At 59.9% G+C, this 17,591-nt stretch overlaps 1 protein-coding gene across 9 annotated transcripts in view; it reads left to right on the top strand.

The window, feature by feature from the left end:
• The window catches only part of AGRN (agrin), an 83,144-nt gene that overhangs the window by 8,857 nt on the left and 56,696 nt on the right, over positions 1-17,591 (top strand). For 6 of the 9 annotated variants that reach the window (XM_085558634.1, XM_085558635.1, XM_085558633.1 and 3 more), the window contains one exon: positions 9,207-9,227. The exons of 2 other annotated variants lie outside the window; for them this stretch is intronic. In XM_085558634.1, the coding sequence (XP_085414760.1) occupies positions 9,207-9,227 (21 nt within the window). Of the gene's footprint in view, positions 1-9,206; positions 9,228-14,546; positions 16,565-17,591 lie in introns of those variants that run through there. One more of the 9 variants, XM_085558639.1, reaches the window with a different exon arrangement.

The raw sequence follows: 17,591 nt of genomic DNA, 5'->3' as shown, positions 1-17,591 counted from the left end.
TCCCGTGGCGAGGCTCCTTTGGTGTTTTTATCTCCCGAGGCCCAGCTCCGCTCTGGAGCCGCTCGGAGCATCAAAGGCTGGATTTTCCCAGCCCCTTCCGCAGGAAGCGCAGGGGCTGGGCCGGGTCCAGGGCTGATTTTGGGTGCAGAGCTGGTTTTGGGTCCTGATTTTGGGTCCAGGGCTGGTTTTGGGTCCAGGGCTGGTTTTGGGTCCAGAGCTGGTTTTGGGTCCAGAGCTGGGCTGGGTCCAGGTCTGTTTATTGGGGTCCAGAGCTGGATTTGGGTCCAGAGCTGGTTTTGGGTCCAGATCTGTTTATTTGGGTCCAGAGCTGGTTTTGGGTCCAGGGCTGGTTTTGGGTCCAGGGCTGGTTTTGGGTCCAGAGCTGGGCTGGGTCCAGATCTGTTTATTGGGGTCCAGATCTGTTTATTGGGGTCCAGAGCTGGTTTGGGTCCAGATCTGTTTATTGGGGTCCAGAGCTGTTTTTTGTGTCCAGAGTTGGTTTTGTGTCCTTCTTTTTGGGTCCAGAGCTGTTTTTGGGGTCCAAAGCTCAATTTTGGGTCCACAAATGTTTTGTGCCCAGGCCTGGTTTTTGTGCCCAGGCCTGGATTTTGTGTCCAGAGCTGGATTTTGTGTCCACAGCTGGATTTTGGGTCCAGGGCTGATTTTGGGTCCAGGTCTGGTTTTTGTGTCCAGAGCTGGATTTTGTGTCCAGAGCTGGATTTTGAGTCCAGAGCTGGTTTTGGGGTCCAAAGCTCAATTTTGGGTCCACAGCTGTTTTGTGCCTAGGCCTGGTTTTTTGTGCCCAGGCCTGGTTTTTGGGTCCAGAGCTGGATTTTGTGTCCAGAGCTGGATTTTGGGTCCAGGGCTGATTTTGGATCCAGGTCTGGTTTTTGTGTCCAGAGCTGGATTTTGGGTCCAGAGCTCGATTTTGGGTCCAGGGCTGGTTTTTGTGCCCAGGTCTGGTTTTTGTGTCCTGGGCTGTTTTTGAGTCCACAGCTGGTTTTTAGGTCCAGAGCTCTTTTGGGGTCCAGGGCTGGTTTTTGGGTCCAGAGATGCTTTTTTGGTGCAGGGCTGTGTTTTAGCCCAGAGCTGCTTTGATCAGGGACACATCCCAGACCTGCTGCCTTCTTTTTCCTTCCCTGGACAGATGGACCCAGGTTCCTGCTCTGCTTCCCCGGGGTTTGCTCAGGGAAGGGAAAAGGAGCTGGAATTTCCCTGCTGCTGGAGTGGGATGCAGCATTTTTTGGGACTCTCTCCGGGTTTCATGTCCTGTCACAACAGGATCCTTCCACTTGGGAGTGATGGATAAAAGCTGCCGGGAGGTTTGGGAGGGGTTTGCCCTGCTCCAGATCGAGCATTCCTGCCAAATTCCCTTTAAACTCTGCATCCCAAAGCTCCCGCTGCCTCCAGCTGATCCCCTCGGCGCTGCTGTGGCAGCCCCCAGTTCCCAGGCAGAAATCCCAGCTGGAATTGTTTTTGCTGGAATTGTTTTTGCTGGAATTGTTTTTGCTGGAATTGTTTTTGCTGGAATTGTTTTTGCTGGAATTGTTTTTGCTGGAATTGTTTTTGGGTTTGGGGTTCCCTCCTGCCCAGCTCCTCCTTTTCCATGGAACTTTTCTCCTCCTTTTCTACGGAGCTTTTCCAGCCTGGGCAAGGGAGGAACCCGAAAGGGAGGAGGAGCTTTAGGAGGGTGGTGGGGCATTCCTGATTTTCCCCTCACAGCCCTGGAAATTCCCCAAATTCCTGGGAATTGGGGCACCAGGGATAATCCTGATTTTCCCCTCACAGCCCTGGAAAGTGCCCAGATTCCCTGCAGCAGCAGTGGATTAGCTGCAGCCTTTTTTACCCATTTTTTACCCATTTTTTACCCATTTTTTACCCATTTTTACCAATTCTCCACCCATTCCAGCGCTCAGCTGCAGCACAGCAGGCTGGGACCATCCCCAGGGAGGATTTTGGGACATTCCAGGCGTGGGAACCCTTTGGAGAAGCTCTGGAATGCATCCCGGGGTGAAAGAATCACATCTGAGGGCTGGAATGGGTGGAGAACAGATAAAAAATGGGTAAAAAATAGATTAAAAATGGGTAAAAATAGATAAAAAATGGGTAAAAAATAGATTAAAAATGGGTAAAAAATGGATAAAAATGGGTAAAAAATAGATTAAAAATGGGTAAAAAATGGATAAAAAGTGGGTAAAAAATAGATAAAAAATGGGTAAAAATAGATTAAAAATGGGTAAAAAATGGATAAAAAATGGGTTAAAATGGATAAAAAAATGAGTAAAAAGTGGGCAGAGACTGAGCAGGCCAGGCTGGAGCAATCTGGGCCAGTGGCAGGTGGAGCTGGCTGGGATTTCAATCCCTCCCAAGCCGAGCCTGGTGACTCTGGTGGCCCTGGGGTGGCTCTGGGGTGGCTCTGGGGTGGCTCTGGGGTGGCTCTGGGGTGTCTCGGGTGTCTCTGGTGGCTCTGGTGGCCCTGGGGTGGCCCTGGGGTGACTCTGGGGTGGTTCTGGTGGCTCTGGGGTGGCCCTGGGGTGGCTCTGGTGGCCCTGGGGTGGCTCTGGGGTGGCTCTGGGGTGGCTCTGGTGACTCTGGGGTGACTCTGGGGTGCCTCTGGGGTGGCTCTGGGGTGGCCCTGGGGTGGCCCTGGGGTGGCTCTGGGGTGGCTCTGGTGACTCTGGGGTGGCTCTGGTGGCCCTGGGGTGGCCCTGGGGTGGCTCTGGGGTGGCTCTGGTGACTCTGGGGTGGCTCTGGTGACTCTGGGGTGACTCTGGGGTGACTCTGGTGACTCTGGGGTGGCTCTGGTGACTCTGGGGTAGCTCTGGTGGCTTTGGGGACCTGCTCCCCCCTTCCCCGGCGGGCACATTCCTGGGCCCTGACTTCAAAGGCTGTTGGTGGATAACAGAGCCCGGCAGCCTTGGCAACCCTGGCACGAGCCCGGGCAGCTGCTGCTGGTGCCCCCCAGTGCCCCCAGTGCCCCCAGTGCCCCCCAGTCCCCCCCAGTCTCCGTGGTTTGGGACAGGAGCCCTTCCCCACCCCTGCTGCCCCTCTGCCCCTGGGGCCGCAGATTTTGGGGTGAGCCCCTGCTCTGGGGCTGAATTTTGGGGTGAATTTCTGGGGGAAAATGTGTGATTTTTGGGGTGAATATCTAGGGGCTGGGCTGGAGAATTTTTTTGGGGGAATCTCTGCTCCAGAGGGAGGGGGCTGCAGCATTTTTGGGGTGAGGGTCCTGCCCACACCCAGCAGAGCCACGCTGGGCTGTTGGGGCAGGGCCAGGGCCTTTTCCCCAGCAGGATTTTCCCCAGGAGGATTTTCTGAGCAGAATTTTTTTCCCAGCAGGATTTTTTGAGCAGGATTTTTTCCCCAGGAGGATTCTCCCCAGGAGGATTCTCCCCAGCAGGATTTTTGAGCAGGATTTTTTCCCCGGTCTGATCCAGCTGTTTTCCCTGTGTTTTTTTCCATGTGCTGCCCCCGTGTCCCACCGATGGATTGTGGATTATTCCTTAGGTAAGAACATCATTCCTCTCCTCTTTGGGACGGAGATTGGGGCAGGGAGCACAAGGATGGATCGTGTGATTCCTGAGCTCGGTGGGGGTGGGATTCCTCGGATCTGCCTGTTCCACACGGAGGGGACAGGGTAAAATCCCTCTCTCCCCCTTGCTGGGTATAAAATTCCCACCTCCGGGGTGCTGAGGCTGGAGTCCCCTTGCTGCTGGAAGGGGAAGAGGGAACCTGGTCATTCCCTCCTGGAAAACAAAGCCCACGTGCCTTTGGGATTTATGGATTTATGGGGCCTGCTCCAAATCCTCAGGGTCACTTGGTCAAGTGGGGTGAATTGGGAGAGCTTTGCCCAGGGCTGTGACACTTAATTAACTCCAGGCTGCCTGGGAAACCCGAGCCTGGGAATGGCTGGGAATGGCTGGGAAGCAGAGATTCCTCAGTTATTCCTGGGGTTATTTCTCAGTTATTCCTGGGGTTATTCCTCAGTTATTCCTTAGATTATTCCTGAGGTTATTCCATAGGTTATTCCTCAGCTATTCCTTAGGATAATCCTCAGGTTATTCCCCAGTTATTCCTTAGATTATTGTTTGGTTATTATAATTATTCCTTAGGTTATTGCAGGACCCCACTGTCCTGGGAATTCGCTCTGGAGTTAAATCCTGGGAAGGGAGGCAGCTGCCCTCCATGGGACTCTGGCAGTGGCAATTCTCCAAAGGGAAAGGGAATGAATTTTAATGGAATCTTGGAAGACTTTTAAAATTTTCATGTTCCCGTCAATTATTCAGGACGGCGGCAAAGCGACTTTAAAGCGGCGTAAAGAGCGCAGGAAAAGGAGAGGCCGCTGGGATTCCCGGAGGGAATTTGCATGTGGGAAGGGGGGGAATTGGAAAGGCTCTGCTGCTGGGCAGGAGGGATTTTGGGGAGCCGGGATGCGCTGCCTGGGGCGGGGCAGGCTCCGTGCTGGGAATGCGGGCTCAGAATTCCGGGTGGGAGCTGATCCCGCTTGGTTTTAGCGACACCAGAACTGTGCCAGCAGCAGGAGGGATCTGGGGGTGTCCGTGCCGGAACGCCGGGGCAGGGATCCATTCCCAGTTCCTGCCCGGGAAGGGTTTTTGGGGTCCTGAAGCCCACGGCTCTGACCTTGTGGGCTCAGAATTCCCTGGGGAGCCGATCCCGGATGGATCCAGGGGTCCGTGCTGGAACAGAGATCCATTCTGGTCGGGGATCCATTCCCAGTTCCTGCCCTGGAAAGGGTTTTTGGGGCCCTGAAGCCCATGGCTCTGACCCTGTGGGCTCAGAATTCCCTGGGGAGCCGATCCCGGATGGATCTGGGGGTCCGTGCTGGAACAGAGATCCATTCTGGTCGGGGATCCATTCCCAGTTCCTGCATGGGAAGGGTTTTGGGGGCTCTGAAGCCCACGGCTCTGACCCTGTGGGCTCAGAGTTCCCCAGGGAGCCGATCCCGGATGGATCCGGGGGTGTCCATGCTGGAATGCTGGGTTGGGGATCCATTCCCAGTTCCTGCCCGGGAAGGGATTTTGGGGCCCTGAAGCCCATGGCTCTGACCCTGTGGGCTCAGAATTCCCTGGGGAGCTGATCCAGGAGGGATGTGGGGGTCTGTGCTGGAACGCCGGGCCGGGAATCCATTCCCAGTTCCTGCCCTGGGAAGGGAAGGGTTTTTGGGGCCCTGAAGCCCATGGCTCTCACCCTGTGGGCTCACAGAATTCCCTGGGGAGCCGATCCCGGATGGACTGGGGGGTCCGTGCCGGAATGCTGGGTCGGGGTTTTTGGGGCTCTGAAGGCCATGGCTCTGATGCCGTGGGCTCAGAGTTCCCCGGGGAGCCGATCCCGGATGGATCTGGGGGTCCGTGCTGGAACAGAGATCCATTCTGGTCGGGGATCCATTCCCCGTTCCTGCATGGGAAGGGTTTTGGGGGCTCTGAAGGCCATGGCTCTGACCCCGTGGGCTCAGAGTTCCCCGGGGAGCCGATCCCGGATGGATCCGGGGGTCCGTGCCGGAACGCCGGGCCGGGATCTCTCCCCCGCGGGTGCCCCAGCGCTGCCCGGCCGCGGCACAATCGCGGCTCTGAGGAGCCCGGCCCTGGCAGAGGGCCCGGAGCAGAACGGCAAACAGGGAGAGAGAGAGAGAGAAAGAGAGAGACAGAGAGAGAGAGAGAGACAGAGAGAGAGAGACACGGCAAACACAGAGAGAGACGGCAAACAGAGATGGCAAACAGAGACGGCTTTGTGAGAGCCAGCGAGGGAACAGGGACACGGATGGGGACAGGGGACAGGGACAGGGACACAGCCCGTGCTGGGGCCAGGGGACACCTGGAGCCCCTGGAGCAGCCCCAAAATGGGGAAGGAGCTCCTGGAGTGTCCCAGCTGTGAGGCAGAAGTTCCTGGAGTGTTCCAGCTGTGAGGGAGAAGTTCCTGGAGTGTCCCAGATGTGAGGGAGAAGTTCTTGGAGTGTCCCAGCTGTGGGAAAAGAGCTCCTGGCGTGTCCCAGATGTGGGGAAAGAGCTCCTGGAGTGTCCCAGCTGTAGGAAAGGAGCTCCTGGCGTGTCCCAGTTTTGGGGAAGGAGCTCCTGGCGTGTCCCAGTTTTGGGGAAGGAGCTCCTGGCGTGTCCCGTGCCTGTTCTCCCCGTTTGCACCGGGACTTTTCACCGGGACGGTGCCAGGGACTGCCCTCCGAGCCCATTTCACGCCTCATTTGGCCGCGGCCAGGCAGGAAAGTGGGATTTAGGCCGAGTTTTTCCAGCTTAATCCTCCGGGATGCTTCCAGATCCCTCAGCCCGCTGCCAGCCCGGGCTGAATAAACTTTCCCTGCCTCGATCCCAAACGTTTGTGCAGCACAAACTCTGCCCTGAGGAGTTTTCCCCTTGTCCCGGCTCCTCGGAGTGTTTTTGGTGGTGACAGAGGGGAAACCTCAAATCCTGGCGAAGCAATTACCGCTAATGAGACACTTCCTCCACATCTGCTTCCAATCCTGGGGCAGGGAGGAGGGAGCGCAGCCCCGGCCTCTTCCTCTCCCTCAGTGGCTCTGGGGATGCTCCCGAGCTCCAATCCCAAAATCATCTCAGCTCCGATCCCAAAACCTCAGCTCCGATCCCAAAGTCTCAGCTCCTGATCCCAAAACCTCAGCTCCGATCCCAAAATCATCTCAGCTCCAATCCCAAAATCTCAGCTCCAATCCCAAAACCTTGAGCTCCAATCCCAAAATCTCAGCTCCAATCCCAAATCTCAGCTCCCATCCCAAAACCACAAGCTCCAATCCCAAAATCTCAAGGTCCTGATCCCAAAATCTCAGCTCCAATCCCAAAATCTCGAGCTCCCAATCCCAGAATTCCTTAATTTCTACTAAAACAAGTGAGACAATTTTAAATTCTTGATGAAGTTGCTGCTTTTGAGATAATCAGTTCTTGGTTCATCAAGGGACTGAGGAGTCACTGAGGAGTCTCCCACCCCCAGGAAACACAATTGCAGCTTCAAACCAGGACAGGAATCTTTGTTGCAGTCCAGCTCCATCCTCCCACCCTTCCCAGGAAGATTCCTGCTCCTCCTGCCCGGGAAATGTTCCACCGACCTTGGATCGGAGCCTCCCGCTCTCCTTTCGGGTTTTGTTGTGTTTAATCTGTGCTAAAACAAACTTCTGCTCCCTCTCCTGGTGCTCACAGCTGCCCCACAGCTCCGTGAAGGGGAAAAGCAAAGCTGGGGGAATTTCTGCAGGGCCTGAAAGGAGGGGATTGTGTGGGAAGGGCTGGAGTGTCCATCCAGAGCCGTGGGATAAATGGAATTGTGTGGGAAGGGCTGGAGTGTCCATCCAGAGCTGTGGGATAAATGGGAATTGTGTGGGAAGGGCTGGAGTGTTCATCCAGAGCTGTGGGATGTTCAGGAATTGTGTGGGAAGGGCTGGAGTGTCCATCCAGAGCTGTGGGATGTTCAGGAATTGTGTGGGAAGGGCTGGAGTGTCCATCCAGAGCTGTGGGATAAATGGAATTGTGTGGGAAGGGCTGGAGTGTCCATCCAGAGCTGTGGGATGTTCAGGAATTGTGTGGGAAGGGCTGGGATGTCCATCCAGAGCTGTGGGATGTTCAGGAATTGTGTGGGAAGGGCTGGAGTGTCCATCCAGAGCTGTGGGATGTTCAGGAATTGTGTGGGAAGGGCTGGAGTGTCCATCCAGAGCTGTGGGATAAATGGGAATTGTGTGGGAAGGGCTGGAGTGTCCATCCAGAGCTGTGGGATAAATGGAATTGTGTGGGAAGGGCTGGAGTGTCCATCCAGAGCTGTGGGATAAATGGGAATTGTGTGGGAAGGGCTGGGAAGTCCATCCAGAGCCGTGTCCCTTGGAGCAGAAAATCCGTGGGATTTAAGGGAATTCATGGGAGTTCTGAGCTTTTGGCTGTGCCTGGGACATTCCCCAGGATTTCCCCGAGTGCCAGCTCCTCGTGGATCAGCTCCTTGTGGATCAGCTCCTGGGGATCAGCTCCTCATGGTTCAGCTCCTGGGGTGCTCTGGGGGCTCTGTGCCGTGCTGGCTCAGTTTCGGTGTCCTGGGGTGCTCTGGGGGTGCTCCTGGGGCTCTGTGCCGTGCTGGGCTCAGTTTCGGTGTCCTGGGGTGCTCTGGGGGTGCTCTGGGGGTGCTCTGGGGGCTCTGTGCCGTGCTGGGCTCAGTTTCGGTGTCCTGGGGTGCTCCAGGGGTGCTCTGGGGGCTCTGTGCCGTGCTGGGCTCAGTTTCGGTGTCCTGGGGTGCTCTGGGGGTGCTCTGGGGGTGCTCCTGGGGCTCTGTGCCGTGCTGGGCTCAGTTTCGGTGTCCTGGGGTGCTCCTGGGGCTCTGTGCCGTGCTGGGCTCAGTTTCGGTGTCCTGGGGTGCTCCCCCCGGATTTTCGGGGCCGGGTTCGCTGCTGCTGCCCGCGGGAGCAGCGGGACCCGGCTGCCCGTGGCCCTGGCAGCTCCTGGTGCCTCTCGGGCATGGCTCGGTCCTCGTGCTCCGAGGTGGGCACGGCAATGAGCCCTGCAGGGGCTCCCCGGGGGCTCGCTGGGGTTTTTGGGGCCACTCAGCCCGAGCCTGGCGTGGGAGCGCGGGTGGCAGTGCCAGTGTCCCTCTGTCCCCCTGTCCCTCTGTCCCGGCTCCTTCCCAGCGGGCTCTGGAGCTCTGGGCGCTTCCCTCCCTCGAGTTCTGTGCTCACCCAGGAGTCTGAGGTTCACTGCCGACCCCAGAGCAGATTTTTGGGGTGACTTGAGGTGGGCAAAGCTGTGCCAGCTCTGCCCTCGCGTGCCAGGGGAGCTGAGGAGAATCTGTGACCAATCCTTGGCCTTGGGTTCCCTTGCTGGAGCTGCTGCAGGTGGGAAAAGCGCCCAGCTCTGCTCCCTGGGACCCCGGAGCTTTGGATGGCTGGGAGCAGGGATACAGAATTCCCGTGGCTGGGAGCAGGGATACAGAATTCCCTGGGCTGGGATACAGAATTCCCGTGGCTGGGAGCAGGGATACAGAATTCCCTGAGCTGCGAGCAGGGATACAGAATTCCCATGGCTGGGAGCAGGGATACAGAATTCCCGTGGCTGGGAGCCTGGCCTGAGGTGGGGCTGGAGGTGCCCCCGTGGCAGAGGGGCCCTGGGGAGGAGGAAAGCTTGGGGGGGCTGCTCCTGTTTCCTGCTTCTAACCTGATTTCTTCTCTCCTTTTTCTCCTCCCCTGCTTTCTAAAGAACATAGGAAGCTTCTCGCCGGTAAGTGGTGGGGCTGTCTGATCAAAAAAACCCAAAATTCCCATTTTCTCCATCCCTGTCAGCCTGGCTTAGCCAGTGCCATCCTCATCCCTGGGGATGTGCTGGGGCCGTGGGAGGCGCCTGAGGAGCCGCCACCGCGGCTGGCAGGGCATGGCCTGGGGGCCCCTGGGGCTGTCCCCTGTGCCCCTGGGGCTGTCCCCACCCTGGGGCTGTCCCCACCCTGGGGCTGTCCCCACCCTGGGGCTGGCCCCTGTGCCCCTGGGGGCTGTCCCCACCCTGGGGCTGGCCCCTGTCCCCACCCTGGGGCTGGCCCCTGTCCCCACCCTGGGGCTGTCCCCTGTGCCCCTGGGGCTGTCCCCTGTGCCCCTGGGGCTGTCCCCTGTCCCCCTGGGGGCTGTCCCCTGTCCCCCTGGGGGCTGTCCCCTGTCCCCCTGGGGGCTGTCCCCTGTGCCCCTGGGGCTGTCCCCACCCTGGGGCTGTCCCCTGTGCCCCTGGGGCTGTCCCCTGTGCCCCTGGGGCTGTCCCCACCCTGGGGCTGTCCCCACCTTGGGGCTGTCCCCACCCTGGGGCTGTCCCCTTGTCCTGTCCCCACCCTGGGGCTGTCCCCACCCTGGAGCTGTCCCCTGTCCCCCTTGTCCTGTCCCCACCCTGGTGCGTGGAGCTGTGCTCTCAGGGCTCCTCACAGTGCTTGGCTCATCTTCCTCTCCATCCTCAGCCTCTCACCTTCACCAGCGGGCAGGGCTCCCTGAGCTGGCACCGGGGCAAACTGGGAGCACTGGGCTGTTCCGGGGGCTGGGGCATCGCTCACATCCAGGGAATTCCTGGCTGGGCTGGGAAGCTCCCGGTGGGAGCAATTCCTGGGGAAGTTCCGGGGAAAAGCGAGGAGAAGCAGGGGTGGGTTCAAGCTGGAGGAGGGTTTAGGTTTGATAGAATAAAGGAATTTTTACAGTGAGGGTGGCAAAACGCTGGCACGGGGTGCCCAGGGAGCTGCCCCATCCCGGGAGGTGGCCAGGGCCCGGCTGGACGGGGCTTGGCTGCCAAAGGAGCTGAGGAGGAGGGATTGAACCTGGAGTGCCCCAGTTTGGGGCTGGGACTGCTCCCCTTCCCCCTTGGCTGCTCAGCCCAGGATTTTAGGATCTCTGCCGACCCCAGAGCAGTTTTTGGGCGGTGTGGGGAGGACGGAGCTGTGCCAGCTCAGCTGCTCCTCGCTGCCAGGGGAGCTGAGGGCGTTGAAGCAGCTCCAGCTGTGGAGGGAGCGGATAAATCTGGATTTCCTGGCTGTGCTCATCCCCGGGCTGGGGACACGGAGCTGGGGACAGGGAGGGGACATGGAGCTGGGGACACGGAGCTGGGACACGGAGCTGGCCGGGGACACGGAGCTGGGGACACGGAGCTGGGGACACGGAGCTGGGGACACCGAGGGGACACGGAGCTGGGGACAGGGAGCTGGGGACACGGAGCTGGGACACGGAGCTGGGGACAGGGAGCTGGGGCTGCGGGAGGAGCACAGGGAAGTTTTTCCAAGCCCACAGCATCCTCTGCTGGCTGCTGCTCCCCGAGCCTCCCGCCCCGGCAGGGAATGCCCGGCAGGGAATGCCCATCAGGGAATGCCCATCAGGGAATGCCAGGCAGAGAATGCCAGGCAGGGAATGCCAGCTGCTTCCCGGGGGCAGAGCCCTGCCCTGGCAGCTCTGGCTGGCACCTTGGGGACAGTGACACCGTGCCAGCAGCTGCCACCCCGTGCCCGGTGCCACACCAGGGCCGTGCTCCCAGAGCTCGTCACGGCCATGCCTGGCACAGGAGCTGCTGCCACCGCCCCTGGCACTCCCTGGTGTCCCCTGGCACTCCCTGGTGTCCCCTGGCACTCCCTGGTGTCCCCTGGCACGCCACCACACCCCTGAGGGCAGCCTGGACATGCCCGGGACAAGGGACACGGGACAAGTGGCACAAGACAAGTGGCACGGGACAAGGGACACGGGACAAGTGGCACAAGACAAGTGGCACGGGACAAGGGACACGGGACACGGGACCAGTGGTGGCAGCGGTGCCCGGTGATGCCGCCGCGGTGGCACCAGGACAGGAGCTGGGGCTGGCTGCTCCTGGCTCTCCCAGGGCTGGCAAAGGGTCAGGATTCCCGGGAATGTCCTCGCTGTGCCAGCGCAGCCCTGGAGCCCCGCGGGCTGCGGAGGTGAAGGGTTGGAAAGGTGCCCCCGTTTGTGCCCCCGTTTGTCCCCCCGTTTGTCCCCATTTGTCCCCTCCTCCCGTGCGGGTCTCTGGAGCTGCTCCGGGCTCCGCTCCCTCTGGAATTCCTGGCACGGGAGGGGAGGGGAAGGGCAGGAGAGGTGGGGAAGGGCAGGAGGGGAGGGGAAGGGCGGCAGGTGGCGGTGCGAGCCCGCGGAGCAGCGCGGCCACCTCGGCTGCTCCTCCCCTCGTGGCGAGGGGCAGGGACACCCTCGGGGGTTGTCACCGTCGCTGTCCTGCAGGCTCCTCCTCCTCCTCCTCCTCCCTCTTCCTCCTTCTCCTCCTTTTTTCCTCCTCCTTTTTTCCTCCTCCTTTTTTCCTCCTCCTTTTTTCCTCCTCCTTTTTTCCTCCTCCTTTTTTCCTCCTCCTTTTTTCCTCCTCCTCCTCCTTCTCCTCCTTTTTTTCCTCCTCCTTTTTTCCTCCTCTCTCCTCCTCCTCCCTCTTCCTCCTTCTCCTCCTTTTTTTCCTCCTCCTTTTTTCCTCCTCCTCCTCCTCGCTCCTCCTTCTCCTTTTTTTCTCCTTTCTTCCTCCTCCTCCTCCCCCAATTAGCTCCCAAACAACAAATCCCAATTATCTCCCTGCCAAACAGGATTAGCGGGGAGGCAGGGGTGACTGACAGCTGTCAATCATCCCACAGCTGTCAATCATCCCACAGCTGTCAATCATCCCCGAGCAGCAGCTCGGCTTTTCGGGGGTTTTTGGGGCTGGGAAGGAATCGAAGCTGCTGCTGTCGCTTCCCAAGGGTGGAGCCGCGTCCTGCTGCTCCCGCGGCAGGGGATGGGGCTTAGCTGGAAATCAGGGATTTTTAGGATTTTTATTGTGTGGTTTAGTGGGGAATTGATGGATTTTTAGGATTTTTACTGTGTGATTTAGCTGGGAAAGATGGATTTTTAGGATTTTTACTGGGTGGTTTAGTGGGGAATTGATGGATTTTTACCATGTAGTTTAGCTGGGAGCTGGTGGATTTTTAGCATTTTTACCGTGTGATTTATCTGGGAATTGATGGATTTTTAGGATTTTTACTGTGTGATTTAGCTGGGAGCTGATGGATTTTTAGAATTTTTACCATGTGATTTATCTGGGAATTGATGGATTTTTACCGTGTAATTTAGCTGGGAGCTGATGGATTTTTAGGATTTTTACTGTGTGATTTATCTGGGAATTGATGGATTTTTAGGATTTTTACCGTGTAATTTAGCTGGGAGCTCATGGATTTTTAGGATTTTTACCATGTGATTTATCTGGGAATTGATGGATTTTTAGGATTTTTACCGTGTGATTTGTCTGGGAATTTTAGGATTTTTACCATGGGGCTTAGCTGGGAGGTGATGGATTTTTAGAATTTTTACCATGTGGTTATGTTGGAAGTCGATGGAATTTTGGGATTTTTACCGTGTGGTTTAGCTGGGAGGTGCTGGAGGTGAAGGACGCAGAAGGCACTGAAGGGTGCAGGAGGTGGGATGGGAAGGGTGCAGGAGAATGGGATGGGAAGGGTGCAGGAGATGGGATGGGAAGGGTGCAGGAGATGGGATGGGAAAGGTGCAGGAGCTGGGATGGGAAGGGTGCAGGAGATGGGATGGGAAGGGTGCAGGAGAATGGGATGGGAAAGGTGCAGGAGCTGGGATGGGAAAGGTGCAGGAGATGGGATGGGAAGGGTGCAGGAGCTGGGATGGGAAAGGTGCAGGAGATGGGAAGGGTGCAGGAGGTGGGATGGGAAGGGTGCAGGAGCTGGGATGGGAAGGGTGCAGGAGCTGGGATGGGAAGGGTGCAGGAGCTGGGATGGGAAGGGTGCAGGAGCTGGGATGGGAAGGGTGCAGCAGAAGGCACTGAAGGGTGCAGGAGGCACTGAAGGGTGCAGGAGCTGGGATGGGAAGGGTGCAGGAGATGGGAAGGGTGCAGGAGATGGGATGGGAAGGGTGCAGGAGGTGGGATGGGAAGGGTGCAGGGGCTGGGATGGGAAGGGTGCAGGAGGTGGGATGGGAAGGGTGCAGCAGAAGGCACTGAAGGGTGCAGAAGTTACTGAAGGGTGCAGGGAGCGAGGCGGGATTCCAGACCAGCAATCTCCTGGGCTGATTTGGGTTTTCCCCCTCTTTCTCTGTTTCTCCTCTGGGACTTGCACCTCGGGGTGCTCCCAGCCCTCAGAGGGGAGCAGGGGGGCTCTGTGGGATGGGTGGGGGGCCGCTTGTGCCCGTCCCGGACCACCCAGAGTCCCCCCGTGGGAGTGATAACCCAGGGTTTTTTTGGGGTGATAACCCAGATTGTTGGATGATAACCCAGTTTTTTGGGGTGATAACCCAGTTTTTTGGGGTGATAACCCAGGTTTTTTGGGGTGATAACCCAGGTTTGTTGGATGATAACCCAGATTTTTTGGATGATAATCCAGTTTTTTGGGCGATAACCCAGGTTTTTGTGTGATCACCTCAGCCCAGGGTCTCCGTCGTCCCCTCAGCTTCCTCCTGCGGGGTTTTCTCGCAGCCTCCCTCCGTGCCGAGGAAGACGGGGCTGCGGTGGCTGAGGAAGGAGCCAGCGCGTCCCGGGGCCCCTTCCAGCGGCAGCAGGGACCGTGCTGTGTGTGGTGCCGGAATTCCATCCCGGCGGAGCCTCACCCGAGGGAGCGCCGGGCGAGCTCCGGGTTTCCCTCGGCCATCCGTGCCCGGAGCCGGCGGCCCCTTTCCCGTGCGGGAAAAGCCGGGAGCCCGCAGCGATGGAGCGCTCCCATCCCTGCTCCTTTTCCCCGCTGCTTTTGGGGAAGCTGTGCCAAATCCGTGCCGATAACATCCGAAAAAAATAACAGCCGGGATTTTCCCTGCGGTTCCCGTGGCTCCGGGCGTCTCCGGGTGGGCGATGCCGGCGGAGGAGCGGGGCAGAGGCTGGAGGGGCTGAGCTCCCACCCCCCCCCAGCCCTCCCTGCCCATCCCGGGGGTCCTGGGGGTCCCCACGCCCTGTTCGGGGTGGGGCCGCGGCTCCTGCGCGACCCCCGCCCGCCGCGCTCTTTGTCTGCGCCGCGCCCCTGCGCCCCCGCTCCCCTTTGTGCCGAGGGTCTCGCCGCGCCCCCTCCCCGCCGGGCCGGGCCGAGGGGCGGGCGGAGGGTCGGGGGGGCTCCGGGGCGGGCGCCGGGCTCCATCCGCGCCGCCGCTGCCTTGTCTGCTGCTGCGCGGCCGCTTCTCGGAGAGCGCCGGGACTGGGGACCCACCTCCCAGCGTCCCTGCCCCGATCCCTCCCAGCCTCCCTCCATCCCTCCCAGCCTCCCTCCATCCCTCCCAGCGTTCCTGCATCCCTCCCAGCCTCCTTTCATCCCTCCCAACCTCCTTTCATCCCTCCCAGCCTCCCTGCATCCCTCCGTGCATCCCTGCCCCAATCCCTCCCAGCCTCCCTCCATCCCTCCCAGCGTCCCTGCATCCCTCCCAACCTCCTTTCATCCCTCTCAGCCTCCCTCCATCCTTCTGTGCATCCTTGCCTCAATCCCTCCCAGCCTCCCTCCCTCAATCCCTCCATCCCTGCCTCGCTCCCTCCATCCCTGCCTCGATCCCTCCATCCCTGCCTCGCTCCCTCCATCCCTCCCAGCCTCCTTCCCTCCCTCCATCCCTCCCTGCGTCCCTCCGGCCGCTCCATGCGGGGCTCGGCGCGGAGCCGCGGAGCCTCCGGCGGGGTCCGGCATGTCCGAGTGGTGTGAGGGGGGCACGGGCAGCCGGCCCCGCCGGGGCCGAGCCGGGCCTCTTCCCACCAGCCCGGGACTCGGCACGGCGCTGCGGAGCCGGGTGAGCCTGCAACGGGAGCGGGGATGTGCTGGAGCGGAGCTGAGAGCCTCTGCCTCGGGCTGAGCTGCATCCTGGCATCCCGGGGCTGATCCTGGGGCTGATCCTGCAATCCCGGGGCTGATCCTGCAATCCCGGGGCTGGTCCTGGAGTCCTGAGGCTGATCCTGGAGTCCTGAGGCTGATCCTGGAATCCTTGGACTGATCCTGCAATCCCAGGGCTGATCTCAGAATTTTGGGCTTCTCTGAGAATCCTTGGGCTGCTCCCGAATCTTGGCTGCTCCCAGAATTTTGGGTTTCTCCTGGAATCCTTGGGCTGCTCCCGGAATTTTTGGCTGCTCCGGCTGTGAGGACCTGCGGAGGGTCAGAGGCTGCCGGACGTGTCCTGCAGGAGCCGCTGGACAGCGGAGGGAGCTGCGAGTGCCCGGAGCGAGGCCGGCGTGGATCCGAGAGGATATCCCGGAGGATCCAAGAAGATATCCCGGAGGATTCTGAGCAGTTATCCCAGAGGATCTGAGCAGTTATCCCAGAGGATCTCAGCAGTTTTCCTGGAGGATCTCAGCAGTTTTCCCAGAGGATCCCAGGGGTTTTCCCGGAGGATCTCAGCAGATATCCCAGAGGACAGCGATATTCCCGAGCCTGGGAGTGCTCCGTGCTGGTGCTGTCCCTGTCCTGCTGTGACATTCCCACCCCAGCGTGTCCTTGTCTTGGGTGGGCTCAGGCACAGATTTGGAGCCCTCAGCGCTGCTGGGAGTTTGGATTGCTTTCTGTGGATTTTGGATTGCTTTCTGGGGATTTCGGTTTCCCTTCTGGGGATTTTGGATTGCTTTCTGTGGATTTTGGTTTCCTTTCTGCGGATTTCGGTTTCCTTTCTGCGGATTTCGGTTTCCTTTCTGCGGATTTCGGTTTCCTTTCTGCGGATTTCGGTTTCCTTTCCACGGGCAGCCGTGCATGGACACCTTGGGGGCTGGCTGAGTGTCCCCGAGCTGTCCCCGAGGCCGCGCCTCTGCCATGGCCCCGCCGGGCACGGGGTGCTGAAGGTGCCCCCATCCTGCTGCCCGCCGAGATGGGAACCTGCGGGACAAGCTAGGCTGCCAGAACCGCGGGGCCGGGGATCCATGTGAGCCCTGCGGCCGCCGAGGCGGGCGGCCGGCGGCCCGCGGGGTGCCAGAGCCCAGCATGACGGCGTGCCAGCACCCCGCGGCAGCCCTGGAGCGGGACCGGCTGTACCAGCACAAGGTGTCCCTGGTGGTGCGCTACTTCATGATCCCCTGCAACATCTGCCTCATCCTGCTGGCCACCTCCACGCTGGGCTTCGCCGTGCTGCTCTTCCTCAACAACTGTAGGTGTCCCCGAGCGGGGCAGGGCCACGCTCCGGGGCTCCGGGGACAATCCCGGCCCTGGCACATCCCTGTCCCGCTGTGCCCTGGCAGGGAAGCGGCAGCAGCGCGGCGAGGGCGGCTCTGCGTGGGCCGGGCAGCGCCCACCTGCTGCTGCACTGCTGCTGCTGCACTGCTGGTGCTGCTGCTGGTGCTGCACTGCTGCTGCCGGCGCGCCCCGTCCCAAATCCGGGCGGGGATCCGGGAACGGGAGGGTTTGGGAAGGGCTGGAGGTGATCTGGGGGATGTGAGGATGATGGAGGTGATGTTTGAGGGGATGTGGGGATTTGGGAAGGACTGGAGATGATCCAGGGGATGTGAGGATTTGGGAAGGGCTGGTGCAGGTGATGATCAGGGGGATGTGAGGATTTGGGAAGGGCTGGAGGTGATCCAGGGGATGTGAGGATTTGGGAAGGGCTGGTGCAGGTGATGATCAGGGGGATGTGAGGATTTGGGAAGGGCTGATGCAGGAGGTGATCCAGGGGATGTGAGGATTTGGGAAGGGCTGGAGATGATCTGGGGGATGTGAGGATTTGGGAAGGGCTGGTGCAGGTGATGATCAGGGGGATGTGAGGATTTCCCCTGAGGTCTGGCTCTGATCCCAGGTGCAGCGACTGGATCCCACCCCTGGCTGTGGATCCCACCCCTGGTGGTGGATCCCACCCCTGGCAGTGGATCCCACCCCTGGCAGTGGATCCCACCCCTGGCGGTGGATCCCACCCCTGGCGGTGGATCCCAGCCCTGGCAGTGGATCCCACTCCTGGCTGTGGATCCCACCCCTGGTGGTGGATCCCACCCCTGGCGGTGGATCCAGGTTGTTCCTGCCACCGGCACAGCTGCTCCCCTTCCCGAGGAGCACCCCAAACTCCGGCCTGCCCTTGGGCTCCCCGAGCCTGTGGGGAGGGCAGCAGCTCCTGCAGCCCGGCCTTGGGAATAAACCCTGGGAACACACAGGAGTGTCCAGGGGGGACACACGGGAGCGTCCAGGGA

The sequence above is a fragment of the Lonchura striata genome, chromosome 21, assembly GCF_050655825.1.
Source record: "Lonchura striata isolate lonStrDom1 chromosome 21, ASM5065582v1, whole genome shotgun sequence".
In the NCBI taxonomy this organism is placed as follows: domain Eukaryota; kingdom Metazoa; phylum Chordata; class Aves; order Passeriformes; family Estrildidae; genus Lonchura; species Lonchura striata.
The sequence above is the reverse complement of the archived record's forward strand: the minus strand, read 5'-3'. Positions and strand labels throughout refer to the sequence as shown.